This window comes from Nannospalax galili, unplaced genomic scaffold (genome assembly GCF_000622305.1).
Source record: "Nannospalax galili isolate Female #2095 unplaced genomic scaffold, S.galili_v1.0 scaffold213, whole genome shotgun sequence".
Taxonomy (NCBI): domain Eukaryota; kingdom Metazoa; phylum Chordata; class Mammalia; order Rodentia; family Spalacidae; genus Nannospalax; species Nannospalax galili.
This window is the reverse complement of record NW_008335195.1, coordinates 2,397,937-2,417,328: the sequence shown is the minus strand read 5'-3', so window position 1 is coordinate 2,417,328 and position 19,392 is coordinate 2,397,937. Positions and strand designations below refer to the sequence as shown.

General features: G+C 38.3%; 1 protein-coding gene across 1 annotated transcript in view; it reads left to right on the top strand.

Moving 5' to 3' along the window:
- Window positions 1–19,392, top strand: part of Dmxl2 (Dmx like 2) — a 180,376-nt gene that overhangs the window by 95,889 nt on the left and 65,095 nt on the right. Inside the window, exons 15-18 of the mRNA XM_029561949.1 lie at window positions 3,255–3,378; window positions 10,403–10,630; window positions 12,439–14,115; window positions 17,428–17,538. Of these exons, the coding sequence (XP_029417809.1) occupies window positions 3,255–3,378; window positions 10,403–10,630; window positions 12,439–14,115; window positions 17,428–17,538 (2,140 nt within the window). The remainder of the gene's footprint in view (window positions 1–3,254; window positions 3,379–10,402; window positions 10,631–12,438; window positions 14,116–17,427; window positions 17,539–19,392) is intronic.

The following is a 19,392-nucleotide window of genomic DNA, read 5'->3' as shown; positions in this document are numbered from 1 at the left end:
TTTTTTTTGGTCTTTTTGAGACAGGGTCTCCCTGTAGCCCCAGCTGTCCTGGAACTCACTATGTAGACCAGGCTGACCTCGAATTCAAGGAGGTCCGCCTGCCTCTGTCTCCCAAGTACTGGGATTAAAGGCGTGTGCCACCATGCCCTGCTGAGTCATTGCTATTTTAAAACTGATTAAAATAAACACTATGAAATCTCATCTGGAAAAACAATGTGAGTTTTTTAAACTTTAATCATTAAAAATAAAATCTCCAAGCTTTCAGTAAAAGTGGGTTTTTTGAGGTTGCTAGTCTTACAAGCTTTTGGCAGATATGTGATTTAACTGTCAAAAGTTACTTGTTTGTTTGTCAGGGCTGTAGGAGATGGCACAGCAGTTAAGGATGCTTGCTGCTTTTCCCAGAGACCCAAGTTTGGTTCCTAGCATACATGTCAGGTAGCCCATAATGGCCTGTAACTCAGCTCTAGGAGCTCTGATGCCCTCTTCTGGCTTCTGCAGGCACCTACACTCATAGGTACATACCTGCACACAGAGACATACACACAATTTAAACTGAAAACAAAATCTTTAAAAAGTTGCTTGGAGGTAGGTGAAGAAGATACCTTGGTAAAAATTTCTCTTAGAAATTATAATTTTGTTTTTATAACAGTCATGCTACGTTAAAATGAAAAGACATACTCTTCTTTAAGAACTTATTTTTGGGGGACTGGAGAGTTGACTCAGTGGTTAAGAGCACTGGCTGCTCCTGGAGAGGACCTGGATTCGATTCCTAGTTCCCACTTGGTAGCTAACCACCATGCATAACTCCAGTTCCAGGGGAATCCAGCACCCTCTTCTGACCTCTGTGAGCATTGTATGACATTGGTGCACTTACACAGATGCAGGCAAGAGCATCTCTTAACCATTGAGCCATCTCTCCAGCTCCACAATTTAAATTTTTTTTTTTTTTGAGATAGGGCCTCTCTGTAGCACCAGCTGGCCTGAACTCATTATGTATACCAGGCTGGCCTTGAACTCACAGCAATCCACCTGCCTCTGTCTTGTGAGTGCTGGGACTAAAGGTGTGTGCCACCATGCCCGGTTCCCAGTTTTAATTTAATTTATTATTTTTATTTTATGTGTGTGGGTGTATTGCCTGCATGTAAGTAAGTGCACCCGTGTTGTGCAATGCCCATGGAGGTCAGAAGATGCTGTCGGATCTCCTAGGACTGGAGTTACTGACAGTTGTTAGCTGCCATGTGGGTGCTGGGATTCGAACCCGGGTGTTCTGCAAGAACAACCAGTGTTCTTAACCCCTGAGCCATCTCTCCAGCTCCCTTTTAAAGTTATTTTTAAAGAAAGTTTCTATTGTCCTATGGTGGCCTGGTTTTCCATCTAAAGATTATAATTGTCAGTAGGGAAAATGTACCCATAAATTTCTTTCCGTTTAAAAAAACACATGAAGTTTCTACAAGTTTTTTTTTTGCACCTTCACTACTGTCTCTCTCTCTCTCAATTACATAATTTTTGAAAAGTTTGTTTTTTTATATTTTATTTATTATTTTTATTTTATGTGTATGTGTGTATTGTCTGCATGAATGTAAGTACACCTGTGTTGTGCAGTGCCCACGGAGGTCAGAAGAGGGCATCGGATCCCCTGGAACTGTAGCTAAGGATAGTTCATTCATAGCTGCCATGTGAGTGCTGGGAATTGAACCTGGGTCCTTGGCAAGAGCACCCAGTGCTCTCAACCACTGAGCCATCTCTCCAGCCCCTCATTCTTTCAGTTTTTAACACAAACACACACACACACACATACACACACACACACACACACACAGAGTTAGTTATTGTGCATATGTTTGTGCATGTCATGGTATAAATGTGGAACTCAGAGGACAGCTTGGGGAATTTAGTCCTGTTTTCCATTATGTGGGTTCTGTGGGTTGACCTCAGGTCTTTAGGCTTGGCAACAAACACCTTTTCCAGCTGAGCTATCTATCCAGCCCTCAATTTATTTATTTATTTATTTATTTATTTATTTATTTATTTATTTGTTTGTTTGTTTGTTTGTTTTATTTTAGTTAGTCAGTTATTTATTTATTTATTTAGTTAGTTAGTTAGTTAGTTAGTTAGTTAGTTAGTTATTGAGACAGGGTCTCCCTGCAGTCCCAGCTGGCCTAGAACTCACTATGTAGATCAGGCTGACCTTGATCTCACAGAGAAATCTGCCTGCCTCTCTGTCTCCTAAGTGCTGGGATTAAAGGAGTGTGCCACTACACTTGGCGCTCCCTTTGTGTATTTTTTAAAGTTAAACTTTTTTCTTATTATTGTGTATGTGTGAGTGCATGATATTTGTGTGTGGACGTGCATACTACAGCTCGTGTGGAGGTTAGTGTGCAACTTTGTGGAGTTTGTTCTTCTACCTTTATGTGGGTTCTGGGGATTGAACCCAGATCACCAGGCTTGGGTGGCAAGCTCCTGAGCCATCTCACTGGCTGGCCTTCTCATGTGGTTTTTTTTTTTAAAACGTATGTGAATGTTTTGCCTGTATGTATATAAGTACACCCATGTTGTGCAATGCCCACAGAGGCCAGAAGAGGGCTTCCAGTCCCCTGGAACTAGAGTTGTGGATAATTTTTAGTTGCCATGTGGGTATTGGAAACTGAACCTGGGTCCTCTGCAAGAGCAGCCAGTGCTCTTAACCACTGAACCATCTCTCTAGCCCTGCATTGGTCTTCAATAGTTCTGCAGGTATATTGGCTTAAAAATTATATTAAGCTGTCATTAAAATCAATTCTTTCCTGTACTAGTCTGTTTTCTGTTGTCAGTAGCACAGTACCATTGATTGTATAAATCGTAAAGAAAAGAAATTTTTGGTCCAATATTGAATGAATGTATCTGATGCTGACATAGTCCTAGGGGGCAGCTCAGAATCCCATCATATGGGGAGAGATAGGGAACACACTTCTTTTTTCACCCTTTTCTTAGCCTCTAGTATTTAGTCATGATGCCTGTACCCTAATGCCCTTACCTGATCCTACCACCTCCTAAGAACCTTGCCTCTAATACTACAATCAGATTGAATTTCTGTCTTCTTAAACTCACAATAGAAATTAAGTCAGTATGAATTTTGTAGAGGACAAATCATATTCAAACAATAGCATTTCTTTTTATGTTCAACTTTTGTGCATTTCAAGAGATACTCATTAGCTTAAAAATGATTTTCTAGCCCTATAGAAAAACATAATTAAATTATTTTTCCCCTTTGAACAATAGGATATCGCCCACCACCATTTTCAGAAAAATTCTTTTTAGTAGTCATTGAGAAGAACAGCAATAATTACTCTATTCTCCATATGTGGCACCTTCATCTTAAATCTGTACAAGCATGTTTAGGTAAGTAGTCATGTTACCATTTTATACAGAGATGATGTAAGATAGTTCATTTTATAGAATATGCTTTATATTAGTTAATTCTTTAAAATGAAGCCTTGTAATGAACTCTAAATGGAATTGATGAATTAAAATATGTCTCCCAAACTTATTTACTTATTTATATATTTATTTTGATTGCTTTTTTTGTTGTTGGGTTTTTTTTTTTTTTTTTTGAGACAGGGTCTCATGGTGGTAGCCCAGACTGGAATAACACTCAAGATCTTCCTGCCTCAGCCTCTTGAGTGTTGGAATTGGAAGATAAGTACAACCATGCCTGGTATCTGAAACAGACTGATCCTGAAAATAAACCAGTCTATGGGCACATTGGACATAATGAAAAAATTAAAAGCTTGACGGAGTTGTTTTTGTCAGTTAATGTTTATTGAGTATCTGTTATGACTCTCTGGATGATGTGTCTGTAAATCAGCTTTGCCCATATAGTCAATGTAATGTACTTTTATAGACTCCTGCACATTATTGTCTGATACAGTATACATCAGCTTAGCATCATTATGAGAAACAGAATTGCTATTTGATAAAATATCATTGAACACCTGAAACTTATGAGCAGAATGGTTTTAGGGAGCTTTAAAGAAAATACAATATTATGGATGATAAATTATTTCAGCTATACTTTGTTATACACATTCAGATTAATTTTGAAGCAAAGAAATTAAATTTTGTGGGTAGGGTTCAGAAGTTAGCATTCAGTATCTTGTACCTAGGCAAGCACTCTACCATTGACCTACATAGTTAGCCCAGTTTTCTTCATCTTCTTTCTTTTTTGAGACAAAGTCTCATTATATAACCCAGGCTGGCCATGAACTCACTCTGTAGACCTTACTGAAGACTTATTTTTAACTTTATTTTTGAACTTCATTTTCTGAGATTGTTAAATTTCTGAATTTTCTGAATTGTTAAAGAATTGCATGCTAAAACAAAGTACTTAAGATCTGTACAACAATTTTACTGTTTGTGGTAATTATATTACAAAACAGTTTTGAGAACATTAAATATATTATAGTCAACCAATAATAATAGGTATTATTTCCTTTTGTTTTTCACATTATCATGTAATTGTAGGTAGCAGTTCTAACTAAAATGTAAATGACATTTTTAATATGAAATGTCATTTTAAAAGCCAAATGATTTAATAGAACCGTTATCTGACCCTATTTGAGCCTAAACTACCTGAAGCACCAGGAATTAAACAAAATTTTCCAAAATATAAGAGTAAGGATGTCAAACCAGCTTGTCAAGAAGAAATTCTTAAAGATTTTTTTCCTTTGATTGGTTTATTTGAGTGTTTACCTGCATATTTGTAAATGTACCTGTGTGTGCAATGCCCACAGAAGACCAGGAGAGTTTGTTGGATCCTGGGATCTGGGGTTACAGACAGTTGTTAGTTGCTATATGGGTGCTAGGAACTGAACTCAGGTCCTCTGCAGGAACAGTCAGAGCTCTTAACTGCTGAGCCATCTCTCCAGTCCCTGGAAGAAATTCTTAACCAACCAGAGGATACAAATTGAGTTCATAATGAGGGATGGCTCTGAAGAGACTTATAGAAGCAGTGATCAATCCTTATGATAGGAGAACTGCATTCTTTGCACGCTGCTGTTTATGAGGGAGCATCTTGCTGCCATTCCCCTAAAGTTAGGCCTAGTGTTGCTTGTCTGCCGTTTATGACAGTAGAAAATCACAGACATTGAGTTGATAGGATAGCAGTCTTTTTCTTATCCATATTTTATTTCTTTTTTAAAAGTTAAAAATAAAATTTATTTTATATATATATGAATATTGCTTGCATATATGTGTATCCGAGTCGTGCAGTGCCCTTAGAGATCAGAAGAGGGCATCAGATCCCCTGGTACTGGAATTATGGATGGTTGTTAGCCACCTTGTGGGTGCTGGGAATTGAACATGGGTCCTCTGCAACAACATCCAGTGCTCTTAACCTCTGAGCCATCCCTCCAGCCCCCATATTTTCTTTCTTAGCACAAGGTATAATTTTAGACAGTTGCCAAGCTTATATGAAGAGAAGTAATATAATTTAACTTCATTTTGCTGATGAGAAAATAGGTGGTGATGTTGACATGCCAGAATTAGGATTCCATCCTTCTGTTGCTGTGTGTCTGTAGTCTTTGTTTTTTGTTTTTGTTTTTTAAAGAAAGAAGGGTTTATTTTGGTTCACAGTATGAGGGGATACAATCCATGACAGCACAGAAGGCTTGGTGGTAGTAACATGAAATGGTTAATCACATTGTGTCCATTCAGGAAGCAGCAAGAAATAAATGGTGCTCAGTTGACCTCCCCCTTTTTCCTTTTTCATTCAGTTTGGAAGCCCAGTCCATGGGATGATACCACTGGCATTCAGGATGAGTCCTTCATTCTTAAACCTCTACAATGGCACACAGCTTTAATTCTGTAACTCAGGAAGCAGGGGTGAATAGATCTCTGAGAGTTCATGGTCAGGTGATCTACCTAGCAGTGCTAGGCAAGCCAGGTTACATAGTGAGATCTGTTCACTCTCCTAGGCCACTTGTTTGGTTTAATATCTACCTCGTAGAGGTAGACATCAATCTTTGGAATTTCAACTTGAAAACAGCCAGTAATTTAATGGGCTTGCCCACAGTGCCATAGCCAGGTCTTTGGGGTACTGTGAGTAGGGGCTGGGCCCCAACGGGTACTGTGGAGCTGATTTCCATTCATGGATCTGTAAGGAGGGCTTCGAGCAAGAATAGCACCCACCGCTGAGGCGACTGGGCGACCACTGCACTCTGAGAGCTGCCGGCCGACAGCCTGTGACTCTTATCTGTAGTCTTATTCCATTTTATGAAAATGTTTTCATATTGAATGACTTGCCATTATAAGATAGATTATAACGTTTAATATCAATAATGAGAATGAAAAAATTTTTTGAATTTTTGTGTATTTCATACAGAAAATCATCTTTATACCCTCTTCCCCTTTGCTACCCTTCCCGTACCCCCGCCCCCCCCGGCACTGGAGTTTATACATTCTATCATTTGTGTTATGTTAAGGCCTCTCATATGAAGTTAGTATCCCCAGATATTAAAGTTCATCTACTGGGATCTAGTCAGCCTATCTAGAGTTCCTCCGTTTAAGAAGATTGGGATGAGTTCTTTGGGTATATGCCAAAGAGTGGTATAACCAGGTCACATGATAGGTTCAGTTTTGGTTTTTTTGTTGTTGTTGTTTGTTTGTTTGTTTGTTTATTTGCTTTTGGTCTTTTTGAGACAGTGTCCCAGCTGATCTGGAACACACTATGTAGACCAGGCTGGTCCGAATTTACAGAGATCTGCCTGCACCACCACGCCTGGCCAGTTTTAGTTTCTCAAGAGTTCTCCACTCTGCTTTCCATAGGGGTTGCAGGAGTTTGCAATCCCACCAGCTGTGAATGAGCGTTTTCCTTTCTCCACACCCTTGCCAGCATTTGGTATCATTTGTTCTCTTGATCTTAGATCTTAGCCAGTCTGCCTGGGGTAAGATGAAATCTTAAAGTGTTTTTCATTTGCATTTCCCTAATTACTAATGATGTTGAACAGTTTTTAAGATGTTTCTTTGCTATTTTTATTTCTTTTGAGAACTCGCTGTTTAGATCTTTAGCCCATGTTTTAATTGGGTCATTTGTTTTCTTGATTCTTTGTTTTTTCTTTTTTTTTTTTTTTGAGTTCTTTATATTTTCTGGATGTTAAACCTCTATCAGATATGTCACTGGTTAAGATTTTTTCCAGTCAGTGATTTTTCTCATCACTTTCTTGATTGTTTCTTTTGCTGTACAGAAGCTTTTAGTTTGATGAGGTCCTACTTTTTGACTGTTGACCTTAATTCCTGAGCAACTGGTGTCTGATTTAGAAAGTCCTTTCCTATACCTATATCTTGTAGGTTACTGACAATATTTTCTTCTAACAGCTTCAGAGTTTCAGGTTTCACATTGAAGTCTTTGATCCATTTGTAGTTGACTTTTGTGCAAGGTGAAAGATAAGGATCTAGTTTCATTCTTCTATAGGTGGAGATCCAGTTTTGCCAGCACCATTTGTTGAAGATGCTGTCTTTCCTCCATTGTGTGTCCTTGGAACCTTTGTCAATATCAGGTGGCTGAAATTGTGTGTACTCATGTTTGGGTCTTCAGTTACATTCCATTGATCTACGTGTCTGTTTTTGTGCCAATTACCATGCTGTTTTTATACTTTACCTCTGTAGTATACTCTGAAATCTGGTATAGTAATCCCCCCAGCATTGCTCTTTGTGCTCAGGGTTGCTTTGGCTATCTGAGGTCTTTTGTGCATCCATATGAATTTAAGGATTTTTTTTTCTAATTCTGTGAAGTCTGCCCTGGGGATTTTGATTTTGCGTTGCTTTTGGTAGGGTGGTCATTTTCACAATATTAATTCTTCCAATCCATGAGCTTCTACCTTCTGGTATCTTCCTCAGTCTCTTTCTTTAATGATTTAAAAATCTCATTGTAAAGATCTTTGGTTTATTCTTAGATTTTTTTTTTTTTGAGACTATTTTGAATGAGAGCGTTTCTCCATACTCTTTCTCTGATTGCTTGTTATTGGTACATAAAGGCTACCGATTTTTGTAGATTAATTTGTAACCTGCCACTTTATTGACAGTATTGGTCAGTTCTAGGAGTTTTCTGGTGGAATTTTTGGGATTTCTTAGGTATAGTATCATATCATCTGCAAAAGGATAATTTGACGTCTTCTTTTCCAATCAGTAATCCTTTAATTTCTTTCTTCTTTCTTATTGCTCTAGCAAGAGTTTCAAGCACTATATTGAAAAGAAGTGGAGATGGTGGACATCCTTGTCTGGTTCCTGATTTTAATGGGAATGCTTCCAGCTTTTTTCCATTTAGAATGATGTTGGCTGTGGGTTTGTTGTATATGGCTTTAATTATTGAAGTATGTTTCTTCCAGTACAGCTCCCTTTAGGACTTTTTTCATGAATTTTGTCAAAGGCCTTTTCTGCATCTATTGAGATGACCATGTGATTTTTGTCTTTGAATCCATTTATGTGATTTATGATGTTTATTGACTTGTGTATATTGAACCATCCCTGTGTCTCTGGAATAAAGCCTACTTGATCATGGTGGATGATCTTTTTGATGTGTGTCTGTATGTGGTTTGCAAGTATTTTTTTTTTTTGAGTTTTTTCTATGTTCATTAAAGATATGGGTCTATAGTTTTCTTTTTTGGTTGTGTCTGTATCTGGTTTTGGTATTAGAGTGATGCTGGCTTCATAGAAGGAATTTGGGAGTTCTCCCTCTGTTTCTATCTTTTTGAATAATTTAAGTAGTATTGGATATAGATCTTCTTTAGCTGTGTGGTAGAATTCTCTGGGAATCTGGGCCTGGGTGAGGAGAATTATTTCTGGAGTGTCTTGGGGCTTATTGAGATGCCTAAAACAATAGGGGATCCTCCCTGCCCTTGATAAAGTTCTTGATATATAATGGGTAAAGGCAGACACACAAATAAACAATTTGAAGTTTCTTTTACTCATAACAAAAGTACAGATAGCTGAAATCTGTTTAGATTCTTCTTTGGAAGAAGATGAAGATTAACATGCCTTATAAAGCTTGTCATTTCATACTGTCTTAAATCTGCCTGGAACTTTGGTATTTTTCTTGAAATTATTATGTTGTTTGAACACTTGATAGTCAAGAGGATAACTAATTAGATGGCCTTAGAAAAATCATAGACCTTGCTCAAGTTTAAATTTCTTAAGGCAGTAAAGTTTGACTCATGCTTTTTCTGTTTAAGAAATACCTAGGTTGCCAGGCATGGTGGCCCACAGCTTTAATCCCAGCACTCAGGAGACAGAGGTAGGGCAAGCGAATCTCTGTGCATTCAAGGCCAGGCTGGTCTGCATAGGGAGTTCCAGGCTAGCTGATAGGGAAACCCTGTCTCAAAAAGACAAAAAACTTCAAAAACACCCCCCCCAAAAAACCCCAAACCTAGGTTGCTTATAACATTTATTTATTTATTTATTATACACACACATAAAAGTTTTTAAAAACTTAGTAAATGACACCGAAGGCAAACTTTAATTAATTAATTAATTATTTATTTATTTATTTATTTATTTATTTATTTATTTAGTGTATGTGTGTATGTGTGTATGTGTGTATGTGTGTGTGGTCATAGGACAACTTGTGGAGTTGGTTTTCTCTTTCTACCATGTGGAACCTGATGATTGAACTTGGGTGATCATCAGGCTTTCAGCAAGTGCTTTTCTTTACCTGCTGAGCAAACTCACTAGCCTACTAGGTTGCTATTAAAAGTACAGATTGCTGAGATCTGTCTCAAGTCATTGTAATGAGCATCTCTGGGTTTAGGCATGGGAATTTGTATGCTAATGCATTCCTTAACCCTTTAATGTGTTTTAAAGTTTAAGAATGCTGGACTGCATAACCAAAGGCTTTTAGTTCTCCCATGTTGTGATTCTCTCCTTACAGTATCCTTGTGAAAAAGTTGTTCATGATGAGAAGGAACCAAATAGTTAAAAAAGTATGTATTCATCGCTGGGCGTGGTGGTGCACGCCTTTAATCCCAGCGCTCAGGAGGGAGGCAGAGGCAGGCGGATCTCTGTGAGTTCAAAGCCAGCCTGGTCTACAAAGTGAGTTCCAGGGCTACAGAGACCTCTCAAAAAAACCAAAAAAAAAAAAAAAAAAAGTATTTATCAAGATAACCAAGAAAAAGTCTGACATTTGTCTTCCTGGCAGTAGAAGCACTTCTAAGAAGCTGCATTTCTTAAAGAATAGTAAATTAAGGCTAGGTGGTGCATGCTTTTAACACCAGCACACAGAAACAGGTGGATCTCTGTGAATTTGAGGCCAGCATGGTCTACGTAGCAAGTTCCAAGTCAGCCAGGGCTACATGGTGAGACCCTGGCACAAACAAACAATAAAATATTCTTATAGCTCATATGATAGTAATACATTTCAAATTTATTTTCAAAGCTAAAGCTGCAGAAGGCATTTCATCTGACAGTCTTCTTTCAGTCCCTGGACAGAAGAATGTGGACTCTTCTCCAGAAACCTCCCCTAGTGTGAGCCCCATGCCACATTCTTCATCAATTGCCAATCTTCAGACTGCTAGTAAACTTATTCTGAGTTCCAGACTGGTATATAGCCAGCCTCTGGATCTCCCGGAAGGAGTGGAAGTAATAAGAGCAACACCATCTGCAGGTAAAGTGTTTTTAAGACAGCAGTTGTGGGGCTGGAGAGGTGGCTCAGTGGTTAAGAACACCAGTTGTTCTTGCAGAAGACCTGGGTTTGAATCCCAGCATCCACATGGCAGCTAACAACCATCCATAACTCCAGTCCCAGGGGATCTGATAGCCTCTTCTGACCTCCTCGGGCATTGCACGACACGGGTGCACTTACCTACATGCAAGCATAACACACACACATAAAATTAAAAATAATAATAATAACAAATAAAATTTTTTTTAAAAGTTAAAAAAAAAAGACAGCAGTTGTGGCTCAGAGGGATTAAATGGATAAACTCTTGACATATATGCTACAATGACATTGAGGTATTTATTTTCTTGTAATGATATCAGTTTTAGAATTATGTTTTTGTTAGTAATGATTTTTTTATGCTAAACGTAATTAGCTGGGGAGAGAATTTTTTTTCTGTTCTTTTTTTCAATACTTTGTAGCTCAGGCTGACCTTGAACTCATGGCAATCTTCCTGTATTAGCCTCCTGATTTTTCTTTAAAGCAGCAGCTATCAAAACTTTTTCACACATACTGAATAAAGGTGAAACATGAGCATAGAGTGAATGCTTTCTTAAAATAGCATCGTTTTTGAGATGGGTTCACTAGGAAGCCCTGACTGGCGTGGAACTCACTGTGTAAACCAAACTGACTTTGAACTCAAAGAAATCTGCCTCCTGATTGTTGGGATTAAAGGCATGTGCCACTACTCCCAGCCTTAAATTTAAGAAATTTTATATTATTGTTTTTTTTTGTGTGTAGGGGGTGTGGGGGTGGTAAGGTGCGTACCACAGTGCACATGGAGGTGTATGGTAGGGTGCATACCACAGTGCACATGTGGAGCCTAGGGGACAATATGCAGGAGTCAGTTCTCTCCTACTGTGTCAACTCACAGATTAAACTCAGGTCATCAGGCTTGGGGGCAAGCACCTTTACTCACTGAGCCATCTGGTTGTAGTGGGGGAAAAAAGAGAACTTCAGTGATTTCACAAAAACATAACTGAAATTTTACCATTGTAGTATTCCCAAATGCAGACAAAATACCTTACATTAAACTATATACCAGGCCAACAAGATGACTCTGCAGGGAGGAACTTGTATGGAGGCCTGGCAACATGAGTTCTATTTCCAGATACTACAGGGTGGCAGGAGACCTCCATATGTGACACACGTGTACCTGTATACTCACATACACACTCACCACATTCACACACATACACACACACACATTAAATAAATAAATAATAAATAAATAAATAAAAATTCTTTAAAATTAAAGCTGGGTATGGTTGAGCATGCCTTTAATCCCAGTACTCCAGAGGCAGAGGCAGGTGGATCTCTGTCAGTTCGGGGCCAACCTGGACTACATAGCGTGTTCCAGGCCAGCTGAGACTACAGGGAGACCCTATCTCAAAAAGACCCAAAAAAATATTTAAAATTAAAAGATTTATTTCTTTTATCTAGTCATTCCAAGGCAAGTAATAACTGTTTCCTACTATTTAGATGGAACAGGCTCATGTGTTTAAATGGCTTTTCTATTCTTTCAAAGACATGGAGGAATTGTTACTTGAACCCAGGTCTTCTGATCCCACATTTTAGTCATTATCTTATAGTTGACAGTAGATGGGAAGTGTTAGTGGTTGTAGACAGGAATTATATGAGGGTTCTGGTTCATTTAAGCAAGGATGAATTAAACATGATAAAAAGAATGAGGTCTTTTGGTCTCAGATTTCGTCATTCTGTGATTGTGACTATTTGCTTTTCCCTTTCTCAAGGTCATCTGAGTTCCTCTTCAATTTATCCGGTGTGCCTTGCACCTTATTTAGTGGTCACAACTTGTTCGGACAATAAAGTACGCTTCTGGAAATGTTGTATGGAAACTAACCTACTGTGCAATACAAGTGATGATAAAGAAACCTATCATTGGAAGAGATGGCCTCTAATGAATGATGAAGGGGAAGATAATAGCAGTACAGTGAGCATTGTGGGAAGACCTGTTGCTGTTAGCTGTTCATACACAGGCCGCCTTGCAGTGGCTTATAAGCAACCTATCCACCACAATGGTTTTATTTCTAAAGAATTTTCTATGCATGTTTGTATATTTGAATGTGAATCTACAGGAGGGTCAGAATGGGTTTTAGAACAAACGATTCATCTTGATGATTTGGTTAAGGTTGGGAGTGTACTCGATTCAAGGGTCAGTGTTGACAGTAATTTGTTTGTATATAGCAAATCAGATGCACTTTTAAGTAATGATAGATACCTTATTCCAAATATCAAACATTTAGTACATTTGGATTGGGTGTCAAAAGAAGATGGCTCCCACATTCTCACAGTGGGGGTTGGTGCTAATATCTTCATGTATGGTAGGCTTTCGGGAATTGTTACTGAGCAAACCAATAGTAAGGATGGAGTAGCTGTCATTACTTTACCACTATGTGGTAGTATCAAGCAAGGAGTTAGGTCAAGATGGGTTCTTCTTAGATCTATAGACTTGGTATCCTCTGTTGATGGTACACCTTCACTGCCTGTTTCTCTCTCTTGGGTAAGAGATGGGATATTGGTGGTGGGAATGGATTGTGAAATGCATGTGTATGCCCAGTGGAAGCACTCTATCAAATTTGGAGACATTGAAGCCGATAGTCCTATAGAAGAGACAGCAATACAAGATCATTCTGCCTTTAAATCTAGTACGTTGGCAAGAAAAAGTATTGTTGAAGGAACAGCTGCTGCTGATGATGTTTTTGGTTCACCAACTGTAATTCAAGATGGTGGCTTATTTGAGGCTGCACATGTACTCTCTCCGACTCTTCCACAGTATCATCCAACTCAGCTATTAGAATTGATGGACTTAGGGAAAGTTCGAAGAGCTAAAGCTATCCTCTCTCATTTAGTAAAATGTATTGCAGGTGAAGTTACAATAGTTAGGGATCATGATGCTGGAGAAGGAACTAAGCGGCATCTTTCTCGAACCATTAGTGTAAGTGGCAGTACAGCAAAGGATACAGTCACCATAGGAAAGGACGGTACTCGAGATTATACTGAGATAGATTCTATTCCTCCATTACCACTGCATGCATTGCTTGCTGCTGATCAGGATACGTCCTACAGAATTTCAGAAGAGAGCACAAAAATGCCACAGAGCTATGAAGACCATATTGAAAGTCAACCAGAGGATCAGTATTCAGAGCTGTTCCAAGTCCAGGATATAACAACAGATGATATTGATTTGGAGCCAGAAAAGAGAGAAAGCAAATCAAAAGTAATAAATCTTTCTCAGTATGGACCAGCTTATTTTGGTCAGGAACATGCTAGGGTACTTTCAAGTCATCTTATGCACTCAAGTCTACCAGGCCTTACCCGCTTGGAGCAGATGTTCCTTGTAGCGTTGGCTGATACCGTGGCAACTACCAGTACTGAGCTTGATGAAAACAGAGATAAGAATTACTCAGGTAAAAATCTATTCTTTTTTTTTTTTTTTTTTTTTTGGTTTTTTTTTGAGACAGGGTCTCCCTGTAGCCCCAGCTGTCCTGGAACTCACTATGGAGACCAGGCTGGCCTTGAACTCACAGAGATCCACCTGCCTCTGCCTCCTAAGTGCTGGGAAAAAAATCTATTCTTAATAAAATATTGTATTATCTATATAATGACTGACATGTTGTGTTGACTTGTTTTTTTTTTTCAATCCTTGTGGGGAAAAAGGCCTAATAGATAATTATTATACAATAGCTTGTTTATCAAAGAAAAGACAGTTGAGGCAGGTCATTACTTGCATATATGACATAGATTTATGTCTGTGCATTCTCACATGAATACTTATACTGAAACCACTTCATGATTTTGGATATATAGTGTCTTGGTTTTCAAACAGATTGATTCCTGTGGTGGTGGTTTTCTTTGAGTGATAAAATGGCCCATGTTTTGTTTTATTGTAGAATCATGAAGCTTATAGGGATCTCATGAATCAACTTGCTTGTTTTTTCATTTTCATTTCATAGGTAACTTTTCATAGTTACATAATTTTCTTCAAATGTTCTCCTGAGAAATTGTTTTTCAGATAGTTAATGTAATATGTATCTTGCCCCTTGAAACTGGATTTCATCCTCCTGTGCAGATAGTTGAAGGTAACAGCATTGGTTATAAAGCAATGACATTAGGAAAAGATACAAAACTCTTGATCATTTATTCATTAATTCTTTGGTTTGTTCAATAAATAATATAAAGAATCACTTTGTGCCAGTTACTTTATGTACTTTATCCCATTATCATAATATTCTAGTAAGTAGGTAGGTATTACAGACTATATCTAGTTTTATACATGAAGATACTGATCCTTAGGAAATCCAGTGACTTATATAAGATCATATAAGCAAGTAAGTGGCATAAATGGGCTTCATATGTGGAAAAATTGTTGCTTTTAAGCCTATACTTAAAAGTGATAAGGTTTTCAAATTTGGGGGAATAAGAAATGTTCCTCCTAGCTAGTTAGTAGTATTTTTATAGATTTATATTAACAGTATATCCCTGCAATCTCCCTTCTGTAGATTAAAATAACCAGAAACCTTAAAGGGTTTTACCTATAACACATTTTTGGATTAAGTTAAGAAGGAACAAAAGCCCCTCACATTTAAGAGATTGTTTGTAATAGAGTAAAATTCTCAGAATAACCTTAAGCCTTTGTTGTATACTTAGTATTTGTGAGGTGTTTTACTCTGGGGCATTAAGAAAATAGTTAAGAGGTGGGGTGTGGTGGTTCACACCTTTAATTCTAGCACTTGGGAGGCAGAGGCAGGTGGATCTCTGTGAGTTTAAAGTCAGCCTGGTCTACACAATGAGTTCCAGGCCATCTGGAGCTACTTGGAGACCCTGTCTCAAAAAGCACAGACCAAGTGGAGCCTTGTAGATTACTGTGAAGATTCTGACTTCTGTTATAGTTACATGGAAGCCGCAGGTATATGCTGAGCAGAGGAGACATATAATATGACTTTGTTTCCAGTGAATCACTGGTTCCATGTGAAAGACATGTACACACACACACACACACACACACAAAGTGAAAATAAAATAGTTAATAATCTTTAAAGAACAGTTTAAGCTTTCTCATACGTGGCCTTATCATTGGCTAACGTATAAAAGATCACAGTGGGCTTTCATAAGGTAGATAAGGCAGGAATGAGTATTTTCATTTCATTGGTGGGACATGGAACTTAAAGATTAAGTGAAATGCACATATTGGCCAAAGAACGCTAAGTAAGAATTCTTCTGTTTGTTTGGATGAGACCACGTTGCTTAATCTTACACCTAAATCCAGCTCATTGGCAAATGCCCTCCTCTATCAGTTCTGTTATATCCAGAATCTAATAATTTTTTCCATTACCTGTGCAGTTACTACTGTGGTTCAAGTCACTGTTGCTTCCTTCCTGCCCAGTTATTGAGAAAGTCTCCTAACAGCTTCATCCATGTCAGTTCTGTCTTTCACATGGAACCAGTGATTCATTGGAAACAAAGTCATGTGTCTCCTCTGCTCAGCATATACCTGCAGCTTCCATGTAACTGTAATAGAAGTCAGAATCTTCACAGTGATCTACAAGGCTCCACTTGGTCTGTGCTTATTTCCACTCCCAGCATGGGCCTCTTTGTTACTCTACAGACACCTAAACATACTACTTTCTCAGGACCTTTAGACTTGCCTTTCCTCTGCATAGAATCCCTTCCAGCTTTATATATGACTCATTTCCTTACCTCCTCCTATTTCTGTGCATATTTCAACCTGTTGTAAAGTTCTTCCCTGGCCACATTATATGAAACAGAACACCCTTGCTTCAGCACCCCCATCTCTTATTCCTCCACAGCATTAATTTCCATATACTATTTATTAACTCTGCCTTATCCCCACTGCCTAAACTGTCTTATATGTAGTAAATGCTAAATTTGCTGAATGAATAAATGGATGAATAAATGGGGTATGGGAAATAGCATTGAAACTTAAGCTTTGGCAGTTATAAAAATATTTTTTCTTCTAGAAAATACTCTGTTCTTTGAGGACTTCCTACTTTCAGTTGTTGACTTAGGTTCTATCAGTGCTTTGCATGGCTGTTTTTATTAAAATGGTCATATTTTCATACCTTTTTCAAGTTTTGACTGTTTGAAATTCGCATATGTAAATTTGTGGAATATAGGTGAGAATTCAACTTAACCTTTTTAACCTAACAGTAACTATCCTTGAGAATCACATTTCAAATTTTTGGTAGTATTTTAGTCAAGCTAAACAGCCTAGAAAGTGTTACCTGTTTGACTATAATCAGGTTAACAGATGATTTCATTTTATTAGATTGCAAGATTTCTTTCATTTATTATGAGTAAAATATAGATGTTATTTGTACTAATAGGTAGTTTTATTCATGTTTTACAAAGCTACATTCTTTTCTTTTTTTTTTTTTTTTTTTTTCCCCCTTTTGTCCTTTTGAGACAGGGTCTTCTGATAGCTCCAACTGGCCTGGAACTGGCAATGGAGGCCAGGCTGGCCTTGATCTTACAGAGGTCCGCCTGCCTTTCCCTCCTGAATGCTGGGATTAAAGGAGTTCGCCATCATGCCCAGCTAAGATATGTTCTTTGTAAACACACTAAAATAGGAATTTGTGCATTAAAATAGGAATTTGTGAAGATTACTATTACAGTTTGATATTTATTTCATACTTTTTAAGTCAGTTTTTGACCTGTTGAATTCCTTTTTTCTTAAACATATTTTCTGCTTAAAATTACAGGAAGAGACACTCTAGATGAGTGTGGTTTGCGATACTTGTTAGCAATGCGCTTACATACATGCCTTTTGACGTCATTGCCCCCTTTATACCGAGTACAGCTCCTTCATCAAGGTACTTCACTGTTTAAATCTTTGCACAACTTTTATTTAATGTTGAAGTATAATAATAGGTAGATACTGTGTTCATGTTTGTGTATAAGCAGCATGTGGATCATATATACATAGCTCTCAGTAGCCTAAAGATCTTCCTGTCACATGGTACCCACTTACCATTTTCCTGTGAATCCTTCAGGTCCACTCATCCCTGTGACCTTTTAATAGCTCAATTTCTGAGACTTAAAATATTTTTATGTATTTATGTGTGTTTGTGTGTGTGCATTTGTGCGAGTGCGCAAGTGTGGAGGTCAAAAGAGGGGACCAGCCGAGTGTGGTGGTGCACACCTTTAATCCCAGCACTTGGGAGGCAGAGGCAGGGGGATCTTTGCGAGTTCAAGGCCAGCCTGGTCTACATAGTAAGTTCCAGGACAGCTGGGGCTACAAGGAGACCCTGTCTCCAAAAGACAAGAAAAAAGAAAAAAAAGAGGAGATCAGATACTCTGGAACTGGAGTCATAGGTGGTTGTGAGCCACCTAACATGGGTGCTGGGAATTGAACTCAGGTCCTCTGAAAACGTAAGTGCTCTTAACTGCTGAGCCATTTCTCTAGCCCTCAGTTTCTGAGACTACTTGGCAAAGTTGTAGGAGGAAATGTGGTATGCCTGAGGTTATAACTCAAAGTGACTCTCTACAAGGTGGCTCTGAATTTATCTGATGTCTTTTAAGAATTATGTAAATATTCTTTGTGTTACCTTCCCTCTTTCCCTTCTTTGCTCCCTTGTTCCTTTCCTCCTTTCACCCCTCTCCTCCTCCTTTTCCTTTCTTTTCATATGATCTCATTGTGTAGTCCAGGCTGGCATTGAACTCTTGGTGATCCTCCTGCCTCAGCTTTCCAAGTCCTGGGGTTACAGGCATGCTCCAGCAGGCTCAGATATATTTATTTTTATGTAAGTATTATGTTCTTAGTTGCCAGCAGGTAAAATTGATGTTTCAAGGATATCTGCCTTATTGACCCAGTGCATTTGTATAAGTTGAGCATAATGCCACACCTGATTTGAGACATAAGATTTATGTTTTACTTTCAGGTTGAAATGTAGAACTACAGAATCTTAGAGTGACTACCCAGGATAGACTCTATTTGTAGACATGGAATTAAACCCCCAGTCCAGTGCTTATTTCCATAGACTATATACTTTTTGAAACCAAAAACCTTATATGGGGCTTAGAATGTAGGTTTAGAATCCTAAACTTCATGGACTGTTGTCCTCACTCAGAGCACTTCTCCTTTACCCTATAAATACTCTTTGAAAATAAGATTTATTTCAATTTTGTTATCTTTAAATTTGTGTTATTTTTAAAATGTTTCATTTATTTTAAAAAAATTTATGTATATGAGTGTATTGCCTGTATATGTGAAAGTGCACCTCTGCTGTGAAATGCCCGTGGAGGTCAGAAGATGGTCTCAGATCCCCTGGAACTGGAGTTCCAGATAGATGGTTGTTAGCCACTTTGTGGGTGCTGGGAATTAAACTTGGGTCCTCTGTAAGAGTAGTTAGTGCTCTTAACTGCTGAGCCATCTCTCCAGCCCCAGAAGTCTTTATACTAATTTATAAAGAAAAAAATTGTATATAACTTCATACTTTTGAGGGACTTGTGTTATAATGTGATCATTGTTAATCTCCGACATCTCTGTTTCCAAATGGGTTTATGTAGATGGCTGCTTAGACTAGTTCTCTCTCCCCCTCCCCATCCCCCTCCCCCTCCCCCTCTCTTCTCCTTTCTCTCCTTTTTCCTGGTGCTGGGGATCCACCCAGGGCTTCATGTTTGTTAGGTGAGTACTCTGCAGCTGTGCTGTGTGCCATCTCTGGCAA